Source organism: Phalaenopsis equestris, unplaced genomic scaffold (genome assembly GCF_001263595.1).
Source record: "Phalaenopsis equestris unplaced genomic scaffold, ASM126359v1 Scaffold000591, whole genome shotgun sequence".
Classification (NCBI taxonomy): Eukaryota; Viridiplantae; Streptophyta; class Magnoliopsida; order Asparagales; family Orchidaceae; genus Phalaenopsis; species Phalaenopsis equestris.
This window is the reverse complement of record NW_018165031.1, coordinates 92,082-112,983: the sequence shown is the minus strand read 5'-3', so window position 1 is coordinate 112,983 and position 20,902 is coordinate 92,082. Positions and strand designations below refer to the sequence as shown.

General features: G+C 32.0%; 1 protein-coding gene across 1 annotated transcript in view; it reads right to left on the bottom strand.

The window, feature by feature from the left end:
- Positions 1–20,624, bottom strand: part of LOC110029540 (serine/threonine-protein phosphatase PP1) — a 29,579-nt gene extending 8,955 nt beyond the window's left edge. Inside the window, exons 1-3 of the mRNA XM_020731875.1 lie at positions 20,251–20,624; positions 5,426–5,985; positions 4,829–5,041 (exon numbers count right to left, since the gene is read on the bottom strand). Of these exons, the coding sequence (XP_020587534.1) occupies positions 4,829–5,041; positions 5,426–5,985; positions 20,251–20,428 (951 nt within the window). The 5' untranslated portion in view covers positions 20,429–20,624. The remainder of the gene's footprint in view (positions 1–4,828; positions 5,042–5,425; positions 5,986–20,250) is intronic.
- Positions 20,625–20,902: the final 278 nt, after the last annotated feature.

The window sequence follows — 20,902 nt, the reverse complement described above, 5'->3', positions numbered from 1 at the left end:
GCAAAATAGATATAACAGACCAACTAGCAAAGTTAATCAAGCCAAATAAATAGTTAGATCTTATAATAAACATTCATTATTTGATTATGACTTTAAACACTATGTAAGCCCTCAATCATGATTTTGAACCTTGTTAAGTTTTGATTGTTAATCATGCTCACTTGCTAATTAGTTACAGTGTATTAAATTCAATTTAATAATTAATGTCTTAATTATCTATTGAATTCAATTAACGCCAATTGTGGGGTAAATCATAGAGTAAAAAGGTGATTTAGCTAGAAAGGAACACTTCTATTACTGAACAGATCAACATGTTATATTTAAACCTTTTAAGCAAAGTTTAAAAAATAGAGTGTGTGATCAACAACATGTTATCTTCCCCCATTTGTTAATATGTCAAAACATCACATGAAATGTAAGATTAATACAACAGCATTATGACTAAAAAATAAGTACTGGTTCTAAATTATGTACATCTTTGATCATATGTAAATTAAAAAAAAAATAGCATTGGATGTTGTATAGCCCTTCACCAAACATTGCCTAAGAGAATAAGAAATTGCACTTTGGAATCAATCTCATCTTTTATAATTTAAATAATATAAGTCTATTAGTGAGAAGCGCTTATCTTTTACAAGCATTCATAATTTCCAAAATATGAGATGAAAATGAACCTATATTGCCATAACAAGGTTGTATACAAAAAAATAATCAACAACAATAGTGATCTCCTATTTGTGGGCCAGATTTATGATTAATTGGATTCAGCTGTTGGACGTGCCAAATTTATTCTTCATAAATCATTATTAAGAACTCCTATCTATTATCACATGGATGGACTATTAGGGTTATTTATGGTGCAAGCAAATATTGTCTAATGCCCAAGGCATTAGGCACAACCCTATGGCCTCATCATGGTAAAATGAGAGGCTAAAAAATTTTAAATTCTAAAAAAATAGGAAATATTAGAGTCACAAAAAATTATTAATATGTAGCAGGAAAAAAAGAAATGTTGGCTTTTATTTCATTCCAAATTTGAAAATCACAAACCATGTTAGGTAAGATGTATAAAATAAAGTGTCCATAAGACCTTCAAGTTACGTTTCAAGTTTAAACAATAAAATCAATCCTAAAGTTGGTATTTCATAGTAAAAGGTTAATTGGATAATTGTTAGTATTTTTTTCATCTTCTTTATCATTCTTTTCCGATCACAAGATCTATAGCCCTCTGATATTATTGTGCATGCCTTAAAAATAGTAAAGAAAAATTTGCATCATTAAGGTTAGCGTTCAAATGCCTAATGCCTAATGCCTAAAAGACAAAATAGTGATGGGGCCCACACCTAAGATGTGATAGGTGGTGTTACATCTCACCTTGCACAAGCACCTGGACAAGTGCATTGATTGTCTTTTGATAAAACCATGATATGTCATCAAATGAGTCAAATAATTTCAAAGGTTATAGGTTAACTATGCTCAACTCACAGCATTGATAGGATGTAATTAAGGTACATAGTATTAAAATCTAATGCAAAAACCTATTGATTGAGGCTTTGAATCCTAAAAGGAAAACTTAACGCAATCTAAAATCAAGCCCTAATCAAGTGTGATGATTCAACTAGACAAGAATTAAAATCAAATCTTTCCTAAGAAATCCATCACATGTGCAGTGGGCAAACAACCGATGAAAGGAATAATGTGCAACAAACATAAGATGTCCTTTTGTTCCTAATGCTCAAATCACATTAGGACAAAAACACCGGAATAAGTTTACCCCAAGCAAGCTCTTATCCAAAGGTTCTTATTGCTTGTCATTATTTTATCACCCAACTCATCCCAACATCAAAACTTAAACTAAACAAATATGGGTTGTTTTTACACAAGCTAAAAAGTTATGAGTTGCCAAAATGGTCAAAAATGAGAAAAAGACAGCATAGAGAATCGGCATATAGAATAAAGATTTTAGGTTTTCATTAGAAATTGAAACATAGGTATGAATAAGGACCAAGCAAAGTATGCTTTGAAGAAGATAATAAGTTGTAACCTCACAATATTTTTCTTTATTTCAAGTCATTCATTTCCCACCAAATCATCAGTCAAAAATGGAGTTAATGTTAAATCCACCCATCCAATCTATCCACTTCAATTTAATTCATTTATTGCCAATGAATCGACATTTCATGTCCCTCAAGCTTCTTTATTATGGTATAGTTAGGTTTAACAGCTTAATCTTCAAAAGTTCTTTATAAAAATAGCTTAAAAGAAATAGCATAATTAAGAAAAAAGCATATATTTATATAGATTAAGTAAATGCAAATTCAAAGTAAAGGCACTTGATGTGAGTTTATTTATAAATAAAAAATCCAAATAAAGAACTAGCATTCAATCCATCCTCATCCAAATTTTCAATTATAGGGAAGATGCATAGAAATGGGCAGGCAGGTTAGGGACCTATTAAAAAAAAGGTGGCTTAGACTTGTAAGTCAACCTTCACAAATATATAAAAGCAATTAACCTCAAGTTTTTTCATCTCTCTTGATCTAGTATTGACAAAACAATATGTTTATTGCTGAATTGAATACTTAGGAATAAAGAAGTGTCAGGGATTACACTGCTTTACTATTTAGTTATGTTCTGGTATCCCAAGCAGGGGTGTAACTGAGCCAAGCTAACTCGTGAGCCAGCTCAAGCTCGGCTCGAAGGGCAAACAAGTCAAGCTCAAGCCAACCCAGACTCAACCCATTAGCCCGTGAACAGGCTTGTTTAAAAAAAAATTAATATAAAATACACTCAAAATATATTAAATTTCAAAAAATTATATTTAAACTACTAAAAATATTAAAAAAAATTATATTTTACATTGTATACTTTATGTCAAGTGATTTTTTAATATTTATCTCATAATTGTTCATTCTATTTGTCATGTTATTATAAGAGTAACTTAAATTAATATTAAATTGTCATTTTTAAAATAAAAAAGGCTTGAAAGCTAGCTCAAACTCACAGACTTAAGATCAAGCTCGAGTTCCATCTCAAAATCGATTAATTAATCAATCACATATTCAAGGTGATGGTGCTTTGAGCTCGACTCGACTCGTTTACACCTCTACTCCAAGATGAGAGCATGTCTCATCAAGGTCAAAATGGTTCAAGTCCTAGTCGATTCTTTTTGACATGAAACTCATCCATTATTTTTATTTCAATTTTGTAGGATTAAAGTATATCTATAAATCTTAACCTTCTCTCAATATTATCATTTCATAACCTCTTCTATAATTTACCAGTGCCATATATTCGGTCAAGATTTCAATCAAGTCGTAATTTTTCCATACTATGCCAGAATACTCATCTCTCATATTTGTTCTTCGCATGGAGCCAAGCAGCATAAATTGGATTTCAACAGTGTTTTGATGCCCTCACTCTACTGTCAATAGCCATCACTAAACCCTCATAAGGAATTCTCGCTTGAAAAAAAAATATGGAAAGACTTGACTCTTAAAGGGTTTCTCACTTCTCCAGAGAAGTTATGATTAGGACATTGAATAGAGTTGTCTGAAGACTCAGAAGATCTGGTGGAAGAATTGAATTCAAGCCTCCTCCGCAACAAAGCAGTCATTTCAAATGTTCCATTAGTAGAGAAAGAAAGTTGACTTATCCCTCATTATTTATAAAACCACCTCTACCACATCTGCATTTGACCAAGTACACTTACAGCAAGCCAAAACAATGTTCTTGTCAATCAAGACCCTCCCACCAACCACTACTCCACTGACAACAAAGGGAATGGATTTTTTGTTGGGGTCTTGCATCCATAAAGATAGAAAATTGAAAGAATTCTCGGGGAACCTTGTCAACCAAGAAAAAATTTAATCTAAATAATCTACATTTTATAGAACATGGATTGCTACAATTATCTTATTCCAGATAAACCATTTCTTGCATATAAAATTAAATTCACTTCTATTACACAAGCATTAGAATGCAATAAAGAGCATAACACGTCATATGAGAGCAAAAAAATGATGCTTGATAATTGCATTTAATTTTTTGCTCATCAGGGAGTAGATTATAAATTCTGTTATCCTTGCCTAGAACTTTAACGGATGTATAATAAATAGATTTTACTCATTTAAGACAACTGTAAATATTATAGAATAGTTTACAGTAGTTAGACTGTCTTAGCTTTGACCATATTAAATTTAGACAAAAATAAAAACAAAAATTCGAAGTGAAACTGATAGAAAGCTATCAGTAACCAAAAATAGCAAAACCGAATCTCCTTTTAGCCTAAACTGAAAACTAAAGCTTAAAAACTGTTTTGGGAAATTAAACATAAGTAGAGTTCATATTAAAAATAACGATACAAACAAAAGGTTAATATAACTTGATGGCAAGAGAAAACAAAGGCAATGCTAAAATAAACTTCCAATGAGAAATTACATAGTTACTGAAGTAGCAAAGACTAGTTTAACAAAATTTAATGCAAAAAAACAAAATAGTGCCAATTAACCTAACTTAATAATAAAGAAAGCTCTGATAATAATTGAAATGGAATAAATCAAAACATCAACAATGCAATATTTCTAATATAATATCAAAACAAATAAGGTGTACAAAAGATCATGTCATTAAAAAAAAATGAAGTTGGCTATATGCCTGGCAGATATTCACATGCATAAGCATATAGACTATCTTCTGGTGGTAAATGCACATATAAATCCACTTGCCAACAAGAAATAAAATATACTTAGAATCAAAAATAAAAAAAGAAAAATTTCATTTCTGCATTTGTTGAATCGAAATTTTTTTAATCAGAAATCTAACTTACCTTTCTAGGCGGTGTTCCTGGCCTCAACAAGTTGTTCCCGAACCCAAATTTTCCTTTTTTATCCGATGGTTTCAGAATCTGAAACGAACAAGTCAAAGTGTCATCCACACTCATCATAGCACCAGCATTGTCAAATTCCCCACAATAGTTGGGTGCAGAAAATATTGTCACCAGCTGTCGATTTGCAAAAAACTCATAGCCATCTTCCACAACCTTCAAAAAGGAAAAAAATGAATGACAAGAGGAACAGCTTCAACCATGAACTTGAACAAATTCAGCAAGAGAACTTAACAAGAAGGAAAATAAGGAAAAAAAATAAGAAATGATTTTTTGTTCATGCTACTGTGCCATACAAACCAAATTTTGCTCATCATAATGCTCTACTAAAGTCAATATATTTTGTTGCATGATAACTGATGTAGCTATATATATAAACTAATGTTATCTTCTATTATTATGATATGTTATATGAACATGATAACATTTTATTGAAGTTGTAGTTTTATTCTACTGAATTTTTAAGTTACAATCACCGAGGGGTGATGCTATAGAAGAAGTATGTAATCTTGTAGACCTTCAAGTCCCAAGTCCTCTTACCTGGTGAGCACGGCAGATAAGGTCCAAGTCATGCTTTTGAAGAAATTCGCCCACTTTGTCAGGCCCAAACGTATAAGATACTCCTCTATCATTCTCTCCCCAGCCTTCAATATCTTTATCAGGATCAGACCATAGTAGGTCGCAAAGAAGGCCTTGGTCAGGGACATCTGCCGGACGAGTAAGACTACGGATCTGATCCAAGTTTCTCAGTTCAGGAGATAAGCCTCCATGCATGCACAAAATCTTCTCATCGATAAGAGCAGCAACTGGGAGGCAATTAAAACAATCAGTAAAAACCTTCCAAAGTCTAACATTAAACCTTCTCTTGCACTCATCATAGAAACCATATATACGGTTGATGGATGCACACTCATGGTTTCCTCTCAGAAGAAAGAAGTTCTCTGGATATTTTATCTTGTACGCCAGAAGAAGGCATATAGTTTCAATGCTCTGCTTGCCACGATCAACATAGTCACCAAGAAACAAATAGTTAGCTTGTGGGGGGAGTCCACCGTATTCAAATAATCGGAGAAGATCAGAATACTGCCCATGAATGTCACCTGTCAATAAGAAAATAGCATTTAAGCACACATGAAGTTTATCCTTGCAGTTAGAAAACAACAGCCAATAAATGTACGAAGTATGAACTCTCGCTGCAAGTACCATAATGGATTAAGTGATCAGCTATTGCTAATGATTCGTACCATACAAAACATATTGATGACAATTAAATAACCGTGTTTACTCTGAGTGCTGTTGATGATCTACATGCTAAAAGGCTCATGGAAGCAATCGAATAGCACAATAGTAAAAGCCATAGTGATTGCATTTACATTAAATTTAAACTTATATCCATTATTTAGAGTTAGCTTTAGAATACTCATTTTTCATCATTCCTCCTCAGTGTTGTATGAGATATTAAACTTCCTATTTGCAAATCAGTGCCTATAAACCGACAGTCTCGAAAAGATAAGGTAGAGAAAAACATAGCACTGAGTGCATGCAGTGATGAAATGTAAAAGAAATATAATGTTAGATTTTTAGGAGGTATAAGACTTAGTATCCTACTATAGATCAGATTTCTTGAACCAGTCTAACGACTAATATAGTAATGTCATCAAATCATTAATAGACTAATTTAACTTGGAACAAATAAAAAACCGTTTTATAAGGGTATGATAATTCTAAGGTAGAATTTGATCACAAGAAAGAGTAATAATTGTAGATGTATAATTTAAGAGCATAAAGAGCATAAACCAAAAATAATAATTGCCCTAGAACAAAGAAGTTGAACTTAAAAAGTGACAAATTATTGATCTTTAAAGATAAATTATTGAGGGAGGAAAATTGAAACTCACTAGTGGAGCCAAACTTTATTTAAATTAAGAGAAAGGGTAGACCCCTAACTTTTCTCAGAGAGCCATTTTAGTCTCAGAATTTATAGAAGCGTCAAATTAGTGCCCATACTCTTAAAATTGGAACTATTTCAGCTCATCTTAAAAAAGTTTGGGGACTAAATTTACACTTTTATAGACTGAGTATAAAATTACCCTATGCAAACAATTGTGAGAATATTTTGGCACTTTGCAATTTAAGTTAAGAAGGCTAGTTTTATTAAGATTGTCATTAAAATTTTAAGAAAGCCTAGGAATTAGTGCTCTTTTGTTAATAAGGAAACTTAGTGGTGAAGTGATGAGGTAAAAAATATTCTTTAAAAAAAACTTTGCTTCCAAGAATAGAAAAAAATAAATATTGTTGAGGCTTATAATAATTATACAAAAGCTAGAGCAGCATTTTCAAAATGTAGAGCACCATGTGATGTGCAATGGTGCACAAAAAGTGGTGGTGCATTAACCAAAGTCTTCATGATTTGCATATCATATATATATATATATATAATAATCATTTAATTAACCAGATCAAATCCAACAACATTAGAACATAGTTTCTCATCAAATATAATGTATGTGTAATGACAATGATTTCAACTAATTAAAAGTCAAAATAGAATCAAATATATATATAATATAGATAAAAAGTGCAATATTATACTTAAAATTCAAGAATATATTCGTAAAATTAAGAAACTAAAGATCAAGAGGCGAAGGCAATGTATGCCAAAAGAGAGTATGAATATGATGCACTAAGATGCATCCTTAATAAGAAGCAACTAGAATAAACAACAAGAAATGGTGACAATCATATAAAAATTAAAAGGGGTGTAACTGTGAAGAGAATCAATAAAAGTGACTAGCTTTAGTGGGACAAAAGCACAAAACGGAGAACCAATGGGCAATAATTCAATGATTATGAGAAACAATAAAAAGCAAACATTTGCACCTAATTATTGTGATCAATGTTGAATGAACCAAAAAATTTGAATTAATTTTTTCTTCTATGTAAGGCAAACACATAATGCTACAACAAAACAACAAAACAATTCGACATGTACACTTTGTTTTGAACTTGCGCTTCACTCCTATAGTGCATTTCTTACAATAACAATACAGAGTAGAGCCAAACTCAATGCAAGATAAAATGGCTAGTCCCATTAAAAGTATTATTATAAAAGTCTAGAAAAGTCAAAAAATTGCTTGTGCAATAGTGTGTAGACAGTGGTGGAGGTATAAAATATTATTAAAATAATAAATTTGCTTTTACAAAAAGTGATCAAAATTAATTGCTATTGAGGTTCATAATGATTATATAAAAGATAAAAGTGAAAAAAAAATATGATGTGCAGAAGCCATACAATTTAAAAATTTATATGGTAAGTCGAAGTTAAATTGAACGCATTAAAAGCAAAAAAAATCTTATTTGAAGATGAATATATCAAAAAATACTTTGGTAATAACACTATTTAAAATTGTGCAATTTGAAATATGCTTCGCAATTGAGCCCAAAATCACATTGAAGTGCACGCCTCGAGCAGGGCAAGCAAGGAGTACGTCTCACATTTAGTGAGTAGCGCTTCAAGCCTCACCTCAATTAGATTGAATCATGTGCCTAATTCATGTATAGGTTTTTTTTCCTTACATTAGATGGTGCGACACATTAGCCTAGAGCTGCAACCCACACTCAGCTTGCACGCTCACATGTAACATCTCCCCTCTCCTCTCTCACAATAACATCCTAGTCAGCCATTCCAGTGTCGTTGTCGCCATCGCTGTCACATAATCCTGCTGCCATTGTCGCCCTCCTCCACCCCTTGCAACACAAGATTTGATCTCATAAACATGGGTCAATCATCCTCAACATTATCGCCACCACGAGTTGCTTGCATCATTGCCACCGTTGCATGCTGCATCTTGAGCCACCCGCATGCTATTTTCATAGCCATTGTTGTCATCACTCCCACCCGGCCTCTCACCAAATAGTCTTCTTCCAAGTACAATAAAATTTTAAATTTTATATCACTCTTAACCCTATTTTTAAAATTTTCTATATTTATCATATAATGATTTAGGGGATCTCGTGAATCTTTACTAAATATTGATTGCAAGGATGATGTGTCATTGGCACTGTGCTCATTACTATAGGAAAAGCTGATATTAGTTCTATCATCATGTTGTTGTGCAAAATATTTTTTGACATCGCCGATTTATTCATAAATAGTTGGATCTCCGCTTTCATTGTTTCTAGCACTTCAGTGCACAGTGCAAAATTTTCATGTGAATTTTAGAGGTGTTCCTTCATCCTTGTAATGTAACACCTTTTTTAACTAAATTTTCATAATAATTGTATTTCTAATAAATATATATTTTATTCTTGCTTTCCATGTCAACTTGCACACTGTATTTCTATATTGAATCCTTATAATAATTCATAGTGAATTACTTCTTATCTCTAACCATTTCTTATAAAATTATAGAATGAAAATTTATTTCAAAATTCAAACAAATTTGAACGTATACAAATATTTACAAATTTTAAAAATATGGGACAAAAAAGGGTGTTATAGCTCAAAAGATGTCTCTAAACTATGTTCGAGATGGCATTCAAACACCTCTACATGGATAGTAGGAGATTTTCTATGAGAACATCCTTTCATTTAATGTGAATGCTCCCCTTATTACTTTAGTATGATCCATTTAATAAGTGCTTAAGGTCGAGGCTCTAAACTCCTATTCATGTATGATTTGAGGACATGGGGTTTGAGGGAGCCGAGTAATATAGAGAAAAGCATGAAAGAAATTAAAAAAAAAACTAGAATCGGGTTGGAGTGACAATCACTTTTGTTGTCAAATTTAAAGAACTGAAGTTTAATTATTGTTTTAATAAATCATTATGGCATAACTTTTATAAAATCTCTAGAAGCATCTAATCAAGCTAATGATGTAAAGCATATTTTTGGACTATTTGATAGAGTGATAGAAGAGATTTGACAACATTGAATGGCCAAATTTATAACAAATAATGCTAGATTATATGCAATAAAGACGAGAAAACATATACTAGATAACCTTTATCGCACACTGCAATTTTTCTCGAGAATGTCTTTGATGAGAAATTTTTCTAAAGAAGAACCTCTACAGCCTATTGCTATAAGATTTGTTACAGCCTGTTTGACTTTACAAAAATGTTGGAAATTAGGCAACCATGGAAAACAATCCACTCAATAGTTTAGTAATGTATGGGCAAAGAAATAAAAGGAAAAAAAAGTTAAAATTTTTATTTTGAATAAAAAAGTTTGGTCTAATATAATAAATTCAATAATAATAATAAGGCCATTTGTCCAAATTTTGAAGATGGTGGATAAAGAAAAAGGCCATAGTTTATTTAATGCAATGGATGAAACTACAAAGTTAATAGCCCATAACTTAAGAGTAAAAGAGATTAAAACTTTGGGATATAGTCGACGAGAAATGGGAGCTTCAGCTCCACCGTCATTTGCATGTTGCAAGATATTTCTTCAACACTCAATTTCAATATGCTAAGACAAGTTTATCAATCATGAGATCAAGTTGGGGCTATACTATTATATGGACAGATTATTATTGACCAAATTGAGAGACCAGCTATAAAAATACAGCTTGACTATTTAGAAATAAGGCAAGTTTCTTTGAACTACAACAAGCTAAAAAATATTGTTGAAATTTTAATATTTAATATGTTAATTAAAATAAGGAATAAAGATTTAAGGTCTAATTATATTGTTTTCTTTTAAATATGGTTTAATGATGGATTCAATTTGGTGATGGTACAACATAGCTACAAAATTCCTGTTAAAAAATTACGACTAGAATGCTCTTCAGCACAATTAGATCATAAATAATTAAGTTTACATAAAAAGGAGGAATCATCTAACAATTTGAAGAATGAATTCATTGGAGTATATCATGTACAACAAGATATTAAAGAATAAAAATTTAAAAAGAAAGGGTTTGAAGAATGATGAGGATCCCCTATTATATGAAGATATGTCATCAAATGATAAGTGACTTATAAATGACGACAATAAGGTCACAACATGTAGATTACAATAACAAATTTGAGCATTGATTTCTTTGATGGAGGCAGATAGAAACAAAACTAGTACATCAAGCATAAGAGAACACGGGATAAAAAGAAAACATATCTATAAAATTTATAAACTTTAAGTATTTGAAAGTGTCTTAAATTTTAATTAACATTACAATTTTTTATTAATTATTATTAAATAGAAAAAAGAAAAATAACTGAGGTTGAAGAAGAGAAAGAATTCCGAGAAAATTTAGACTCAGTTGAAAAAAAAGCAGGGAGAAAACTATTCATTATAACTATGACTATAATGAAGAACCCATGAGTAATAAGAGTCCTAAAGACCTTCGATCATTTATTATATTCTTAATTAGATCTATGGATATTACACATTACACAATAGAAGTGAAAGAAATGTTTTATGTTAAACTCATCTTATGCCTTGCTTTGATATTTTTGTGACTTTTACTTCATGTCTTATGTTAACTTGATCAGTTCATGTCAATCTTACACTCTTATTTTGTGAAAATTATTACACGAAACTTTACAACTTAGACATTTTATTATTTTATATAGTCACGATTTGTCACTTATTACTATATTAGGATGTTAAAATATATATTTTTAATATATTTATAAGTTATGATGTTAATATATTAATTTTACCGTTATTTTGGCCCTACAAAATTTTTAAATAGAGGCACCTCACCTCTCAACACTCAATCGCATAATTTTAAACATTAGGTAATAGTATAAAAGATGAAATAGATGTTTAAGATTGAGAAAACAAAATAATAGAGGATAAATAATTTGAATTTTATGTATACTTTATTTGAGATCTTGCTTTTTATGCATGCTAAAAAATTCAAGATTACAATTAGAAACTACTAAACATATTCAAGGTAATGAAAGATACTTTACAACTTGCACACATTATTTCCTTAAAATCTTAGAGAAATTTTGCCCTTGAAACTTGAGGCCTGTGAATTGCCAATGATGGATGGTTAGATTAACGACCAATTTTGCAATCCCATAGAATGCCAAGCTGGCCACTATGACCACCAATACTCCTCAAACTATAGAGTGAATATAATATGTCCAATTTGGAGGTGATATGTTGAAATGTGGAGCTCGGTAGTACTCTAGCTAATATGCAAACCAACATCTTATGTGTTCAAATACATGGGATACATATAAAATTACTATTGTATTTTTCTTTGATAAGTGTCAATCTATCACTTTATATTTCGCTTGGTCAAGTTGGAATGCATTGTGTGCTATATTGATGGTTAATTTATTATCATGACATAATTTATAATATCCTCTCATTTAATTCATGAGTCATTCAAGATAATTTTGATCCACAATAATTCATATAACCACTGGGCCATTGTCCAAAATTCAACTTAGGCGCTAGATCAGACGACCACAGATTACTTCTCACTTGTCCAAATTATAGAATCTTACACAGTAAAATAACCAAACAAAACATTTTATTTGTAACGAAATGGACCTACTGAATCAGCATCAATGTATGCTTCTAAATTGAGAATTATACTTCTTTTGAATAACTTTCCTTATCCTAGTGCTGCATTGAGTTATTAAAGAGTTTTGTATGCTACATAGAAATGTGTTTCTTTAAGAACATTTATAAATTGACTTAAAACAGTTACAGCATAGGTAATGTTTGACCTTGTGTGGGCAAATTATATAAAGTTATTGATCAATTTTTGATACTTCCCTTTGTCAACTTCTAGCTTATCGCCTACCACTCCAAGTTTAAGGGAATAATCACAAATGCATCCCATCATACATTCTCAATTAATTGATTGAGGATGTATTTCTATTGAATGATGAATAGCCCAACCTTTAAATGGGTCAATTTAATTTCAAGAAATATCTTAGTCTTTCCAAATTTGACGTCAAATTCTTTGAACTGTTGATATTGCTTTTCTTATATCTTGAGACAATCTCTAGTTATAATCAAGGCATCCACATATTTATGAGAATTCTATACGAATAAAGTGTGAACTCCAAAGCTATTTGAATTTCATCCGTTCCATGGCTTTGGTAACCCCTTCAACCATGCTTTCGGGATTTTTTGAGACCACGTAAGGATTTCTGCAACCTTTACACAAGATTAATACTAGAATCGAGATTCTACAAAAGCTTAGGCTCCATTTAAGATAACTTTTTCTTTTATGTTTTTTTTTTTAAAAAAAAGGCAAAAAATAGAAAACAAATAAAAAAATAGTGTTTGTTTATTCATTTTTTTATTTCTTTTAAATTTTATTTTTAAAGCACATGAGGCTTGTTTTCAAAACATTAAAAGCACAAAATTGTGTTTTTGCTGTTTTAAAAACATATTTTTAGAAGCATTACTTGTGCGAGGCTCCGTCGTCTGCTGCCAACCGCAACAAGCCGACCGCCTCTGTCGATCGTTGACTCTCTCACTCGTCGCTCGTCGCTCGTCGCCTAACCCTGCCCTTTGCCCCCTGCCCGTTGTCATTGCAGCCCAGTGCTAATCGCAAGCTATCGCAGCCGCCACCCGTTGGCATCCCCCGCCACTTCTGGCTCACCGCCCTTCACAGCCAACCACCTCTAGCAACAGCCGCCCGTCTGTTGCCTGCTGCCGCTCGACCACAAGTAATGCTTCGTGCTGAGTGGAGCAAAGAAGATGTATACGTCATGAGCGACAGAACTTAATACTGAAGAACTCGAGAACCCAACTATTTTAGAAAAAGTATAATTTTTTCTTTAAAAAAAATAAGAAAATACCCAACCAAACATGTTTTATATTTTTTTTAAAAAAAAACATATAAATTATAACAGTACTAAACGCGTTTTCTAAAAACAGAAAATAAAAAAACAAAACAAAAATAAAACAAACTAAAAACAATAAACAAAAATAGAAAACTGAAGGAAATCCCAAAGAGACCCTTATTTTTTCTAATTTCCAATATATGATACATTTTTAATATTCAATTGTTATAATGACGAGCAAAGGCTAGCTGTTAATGATTGAAGTATCAAGATGGTGTTTAGTTTTGCGTCTAGTTTAAAAAGTTTTTCCAACACTCACTCTATAGATATGAGTGCGACTTTTGCCACAAGTTTAGATTAAATGTCCCATTTGCATTATATTTGATAATTTATACCCAGATTAACTATTTCTTTCTTACCAATTCTACTACATCTCAAATTTGGCTATTTATTAGGAATTGTTCTTCAATTATAGTCTTTTTTCCTTTTTTTTATTCTCAAGAGCTTTATGGATAGTTCTTAAAATTTTGATCTCCTTATCTCGAAGTTTATTTTCTTGGATGTATTAAAAGTCTACGATAAAATAAATACTAGAAAAATTAATATATAATGTACTTCTACAGGGAATTTAAAATCCCCAATTAGGCCATTTTTGGTGCATTGAAAATTTATCTATATAGGGTTAAGTCAATATATCCTACATTAAGCAAAGCACAACCCATTTGTCATAAGAAACCCAAAAGTCGGTGCCATCATGACCATGCCCACCATTAAGATCTTGCTTGTCAATGGATTCCATCACTCACCAAAAATAACAAGTGCAATCCCAAAAGTTTGCTGGAATCCCACCCAATGACCATGTCGCCGATTAAGACCTAGCCGGCCAATGAGACTGCATCACCCACCAAACACTAACACGTGCAATCTCAAAAATTTGTTGGAATCCCAACCAGTGATCCATGTAACGCCAACACTTCTAAAAACGTTTCGTACTAGTGTCGAACATGTATTGGACAATGACACTTATCTGACACGCCCTGACACTTCTCCAACACTACAAAATGTCTAAATTTTTTTCAAGCGGAAAAATGTCCGGGGCAACACCGCATCAGATGTGAGCTTGACACTAATTCGAGAAAATTTGACACAAAACTAAAAATTTATAAATATATGTATAGCCTTAATTATACCTCATAGTCGAAACCGCCACATTTCTCGTCATGTTGAAGCTCCCTCTACGATTCATGAAAATCGAGCATCGAATATGTATCCAAAATTCAGTGAAGCCGAACATTAGTAATTTCGTCTTTATAATTATAGGGTTTTTAAAATTTTAATATAGAAATTGGACTATAAGTTGCATGAACTCTTTCAAAACACATTATATTTGATTTTAGAAACTAATTTTCATAATCATAATGATTTATAATATAAATATTTTGGCATAATTTTTGTTGTGATATTTTTAATAAAAAATAATGAAACAATATATTTTTTAATATTAATAATTAATTAAATATAAAAATTTGTCTATGACGTGTCGTGTCCTAATTTTTTTCAATTATATCGTGTCACCATATCGTATTGTGTCGTGTCCACGTATTCATGTCCATGCTTCATAACCAGTGACCCCCTAACACATGCAAAGTTAATTTCTTGTGATCCTATGGTGTTGATCCCATGCCCATAGTCACCAGCCTTACCAACCTTGTATTTTTGTTGAACCATCCACTTGCCTTAAAAAAATTTAATAAAAGATATCTTATATAAAAATGCATATTAAGAAATATATTAGTATGAATATTTAGATTTATTCTATTTACAACCATATATCTCCTAAATTTATTTCACAACCACACAAATATCCTTGAGTAAGCCCAACACACTGCATTAAAAAAACTAGCAAATTAACCCTTGGTAAGAAAGGTTTTATGGGAGAGAGAAATATTGAAAAGCAAAATAAAATTGGCTATTGGTGTTGGTTAAATGTTCAGCTTTTCTTTCTTAATACAATAGGAAGACTGATATCATGATGGGTTAAAATTTCAAGGGTAAAAATTATGCCTCCACAACTCGGTGATTGATCATGCAAGGATTTGGATGGTTGAGAATGTGTTGATATGGTGTTGAAATGTTGTTCTTTCTTTCCTTTGTAATGTATTTGTAAATATGGCATAGGTTTATTAGAAAGGATTTTATTGATCTAAGGAGGCTATTTTCTAAAAGAAAGCCTTAGGCCAATTACAGACTTATTGGGCTGGTTAGCTGGTTATGAGATTAATACAAGAAAATGCAAGTTTTCCTCATTCGAAGGCTTCCTCTAAATGCATTCTTGATCATAAAACCCTTAATTTTCAGCAAAATGTAGTATCTTAGGGAATGAATTTTTTTTAATATTGGAGTGGTCACACTTATTCCCATTTGGGTCGAGAAGTATCTAATGAAGATGCATCTCATGGCTATTGATCTTGTCGATGGATATATGTAACACTCTCAGAAGTTTAAGTAAAAATAGAGTGTGGAATGTCAGGAAAAAAATTGGTAAGATGGGGGTTTTGTTTTGCAAAATTCTACTGGACGCGGTTTCTTAGAAATGTAGCAAATAAAGTGGCTTTTCCAAAGAAAATTTCACACATTCGGTTCAAAAGAGTATGAATTCACTAGTTTCAAGGATACGACAATTTTATCTTTATGCTCATTTTATTGTGGGGTGTCAGTGCAAGATGCATAATGAATGATGTTATTTTTTGTGGAGGAAAGTTTCGGCTAAATTAAAATATTCTATCCGATCATCAGATCTAAAATGTTTAGTAATAACTTTAAATTGGGTAAGAAACATTTTATAAAACATGAGTAAGAGTGTACTCGCATCAGATTTATTTTCATGAGAAGAACTCAAGTTGGATTTGAGCAACCTATAAAAGCACAAGACATTTAAAACCATTAATATAGGGATACAAAATGGTTCTCAAACATTAGTGTGGATTAGGGAAAAGGGAATTGGTTTTTGAGTAACTTGGGAAAGTAGGAAATTGTGTGGTGTTTGGAGCACTTAATACACCTTAAGATTAAAGCTCTTTAACTTCATTTTATTAGAATTGTGTTGTAAATATAGATTATAGTACAACAAATGATGTATGAATCATTCGAATATAGTGGAGATCATTCGAATATAGTGGAGTCAAATCTGTGTTTTCTTGTATCATAATTTTAGATGATTGAGACTAGATTAAGTAATATTACTTATTATGCCCAAACAAGAGAGTCATTCAAGTTTCTTAGTATGCCCAATCATCTTCCTCATGATTCCATCCTTAAATCATATGACAATATTTTAATAGACGAAAAGTTCATGGATGATACTGCTAAATGAAGAACATATAGCAATGGAAGTGAAGATAGAGAGTTTATAGATCACTAACTGCAAGGTTATCGTCAACTGTATTTATTTTATGGTTTTGTGGGCAGCTATACAAGAAGAGATATCAATGAAAGAGTTAGTCATGTGATCAGCTTCCCCAGTGTTTATCATCCAGAATATGTTTGAACTAATTTTAAAAACACGAGAGATATATGAAGTGGAAGACTCACATAATTTAGCCAAAAAGCATTTACACAGCTGTTGAGAAGAAGCGGATTTTCTCCATTCTCCTCACTTTAGTCCTTTAATGTTTATAGCAACTTTTTTTTCCAGGGAACTAGTGTTCTCTTGAAAATTTCTGCAATAGTTTTGACAATAAAGATTCTTTTTATTGTATAGAGTATGCCTTTGGAGTTTCCAACAAATATATTTTGTATGTCATGTCTTCTTACATTCATTGCAAAATATATATATTCAAATACTAGGCCATGGTGGACCCAATTTAGGTTTGTATAGGTTGATTTTGTAGCATTTGATGGAAGAACAAGTAGTTTTTTCACCGATGTGGTATTTCAAACATAACAGTCATCTCCATTCTTCAATTATAATGGCAAAGACGTCTTTATTTAGGATTGGAAAGGCTTTTTTCAAGTATTTAAATACGAATCTGGTCATGTTCAACATTTAATCTAGCTAAGAATTCATAAAACCTTGCCTCTTCTACATAGAGTTATTGTGTGGCAACAATTTCAATGCTCTTCTCATTTTGATTGAATGGTAATTAAGTTTGAGCTACGTATCTTTTATTTTGTTATAGTAATCAATAGCAGGAAACTTTTCAATTTGTATATTCAATAGCCAAAAATGCAACTTGATTGGACACAAATTTTTATCACAATCTCATAAACTAAGGCAACAAAACATACCTTGAATATGTTTACTTTATCTCATCCCCAAAATCCATGAATGTGGTTAGAAATATGTAATTTCCGGCCACTTCTAACATAATTGAATTTCATAGCTGTGACATAATTAAAAAAGTTTCTGCATTCTACTTGGCAGAATTGTGATCATCTTAACTAACTATGGGTATAATAAAATGGCTCAACTTCCTCGGCCCTTAAGATTTTCACAATATGGGACCAAGTAAATTAATTTAATTCAGTTTGAAGGATGGAAATTTGAAAACTCACCTACAATTGTTTGACAAGTTCAGTTTGATTAGTCAACAGCTTATGATATAAAAGACATTTTCTGTCAAAAGAAAAAAGATACTCCCGGTAGAGTAGGTGTTGCAGCAGTAATACATGGCAGCGGGAGGCTAATTTCAAACGGCAATTTAGAAGTTGTGAATGATAGCTTAAGGGCTAGCATGTGGGAATCTGCATATTACAATGGGAGGCAAACAGAAACAAGAGCTGGTGGTGGTCAAGTAAGCAGATAACAGACAATAAGTAGATATTGGACTAGGAAAAATTACTAATATTAAGTTAGAACAATTATATTCATTTCAGATAATTAATTTAATTTTATGTTAAAATATCTACAATAAAAAAAATGTCAAGAAAATTAATAGAGAAGTTTAAAAGAAAAAAAGAGTATCTTCATATTTTTTTTCATTGATAGTAAAGACATGTGATAGTATAACATGACAATTGATTTGGTGTGTGTTACATAAGAAGATATTTGCCAAAGATAATGTTGAAGTTACTAAAATGTATATGACCAACTAACATTACATGAAATTATGGACTAAACAAATGGCTCCTAATTATAATAAGATTATATCAAAGATCAAAACTCAAATCCAAACAACTTTTATTAAACATGGAGAAGATGTTTATAAAGGATATTCAAACTGAGGTACATTGATATATGTTTATATATGTGGACACACACACACACACACGCACGCATATATATATATATACTATATAAATATGTAGAAACATTTCACATATGGAAATGTTTGTAAAAGAAATTCAAAGTGAGTTACAACAATACGCTTTTTTGTAAATGCCATAGTTTTAATAAACGAGACAATTGGAAAAAAACATAAAATGAAGGATCAATGAAAATATGATTTGAAGATAAAAAGCTTGAATTAGAAGAACATTGATAAGGTATAAAATATGCAATTTTAGAGAGCGTGATATAAACAAATATCAATCAATTTTGTTAAAAGATAAAATAATATCTAGGGTAATATATTGAAACAACTTGAATCAAACATATAGAAAAATATGAATATAAATAAGGATAAAGCTCCTTAATTATCACATAGCTCAAACTAATAAATGCATCAAGAGTGTTGTACAATAAGAGAATATCATAGAGATTTAATAAATAAAGTGTATATAATTATAATTAGACTAGCCACATTTCAAAAAACTAACCGGCGAACATTAAAAAAATATTTGTGATAAGATGAGCATGAAGAAAAATAAAATGTTAAGATAGATATATACCAAAACAAGGAATGGCAAACTTACGGAGTGATTATGTTAGAGGAGCATTACCCTTGAAATCCAAAGAGATAAGGTAATTGAAAAGACATTAAATTGATTGTGTATCTAGAATAAAGAATATAGAATACACCATAAGATGGATAGATAAATTAGTGTTGGAGGATTAGAAAATAAAAATGGTAGAGTTAATATAGAATGAATACAATTTGTTCAAAATGATTGATGAAAGGTAGGTTTAGCACCTTAGACATCAATCGATAGAAATAAATGATAAATAATAATTTACAAAGCCCATCCAAAACAATGTGATAAAAAATAATAATCATAAGGCTAGCCTAAACTTCAAGCTAACTTTCAACCATGACAACACACAGTCATCCTCAACATGGAATCCTCAAATGCTTAAGCAATTCTTGCTACTTGGATTCCAAAATCTGCTGCTTTTTGCAAATGCCAACTACCCAACCACCTCCCACAATCACCTAATAAACCCTAACACAAATTCCAGTTAAGGTAGGTCACCGTCCGCCGCAACTCTTCCAAGAAAATAAATAACAAAAATACGGATGTGTCGGGGAACAAACGTGTATCACAGAATCGTCATAAATCACAAAAACATCACCCTCGCCGATAGAAGAAAGGTCCTTTGATCTAAGTAAACAAACCTACAATCCTAAGTTTCTAAGTTGTCTCTAAATTGTTTCTAAGAAGAAAAAAGCAAGCCTTAAATTTAAAAACTTTCGCCATCAATCCTGCGTTTGTAAGTTGTTTACCACAAATTTTTATTGGTGCTTCGAGCTCCAGTAGATTCGGCTGGCTGAGGAAGACCTCCTTTGCTGCGAGGCATAGCTGCCGTATCTCCGGCTCGGTCATGTTAACCTGTCTCACCGTCCTTCCGTTCTTCGCGTCAAGAAGCCGAGCGATGAGGGCATCCACCGCCGCCTCGTCCATCGTCCTATGCGCAACTCAAAAGAACTCAAAACCCTAGCTTTATCAATCGATCGAAGATAAGTATATAAATAAGAAAGACCGAAAGATAGTTCTCTCAGGAGCGCCGCCTTCTCCGTCCGCTTTTCTATCGGAATATAGAAAGGGACCCAAATCTAATCAAACCCTAGAGCAGGAGAGCAAGAACGAAGGACCGATGCCCCTGCCGCCTTTCCGTTTCTACTCAATCGCACACGTGTGGAAGTTGCGTTTGCACGTGGGATGCTATTTTTCAGTTGAGGCAGTGTATAAGGGAAAAAATTTGCGTACATAAGACGTACGCAGCGATACATGCGTTCTCCAACGGGCTATTGACAAATCAGCACAGTCGGTCCCACCGCATTCATTCAGACGCGACCCGTCGACCCGGCCCGCTCGATTATAACCGAGTTATAACTGAGAGGTACAGGATTTATAACCGAGAGGGTCATTACCGCG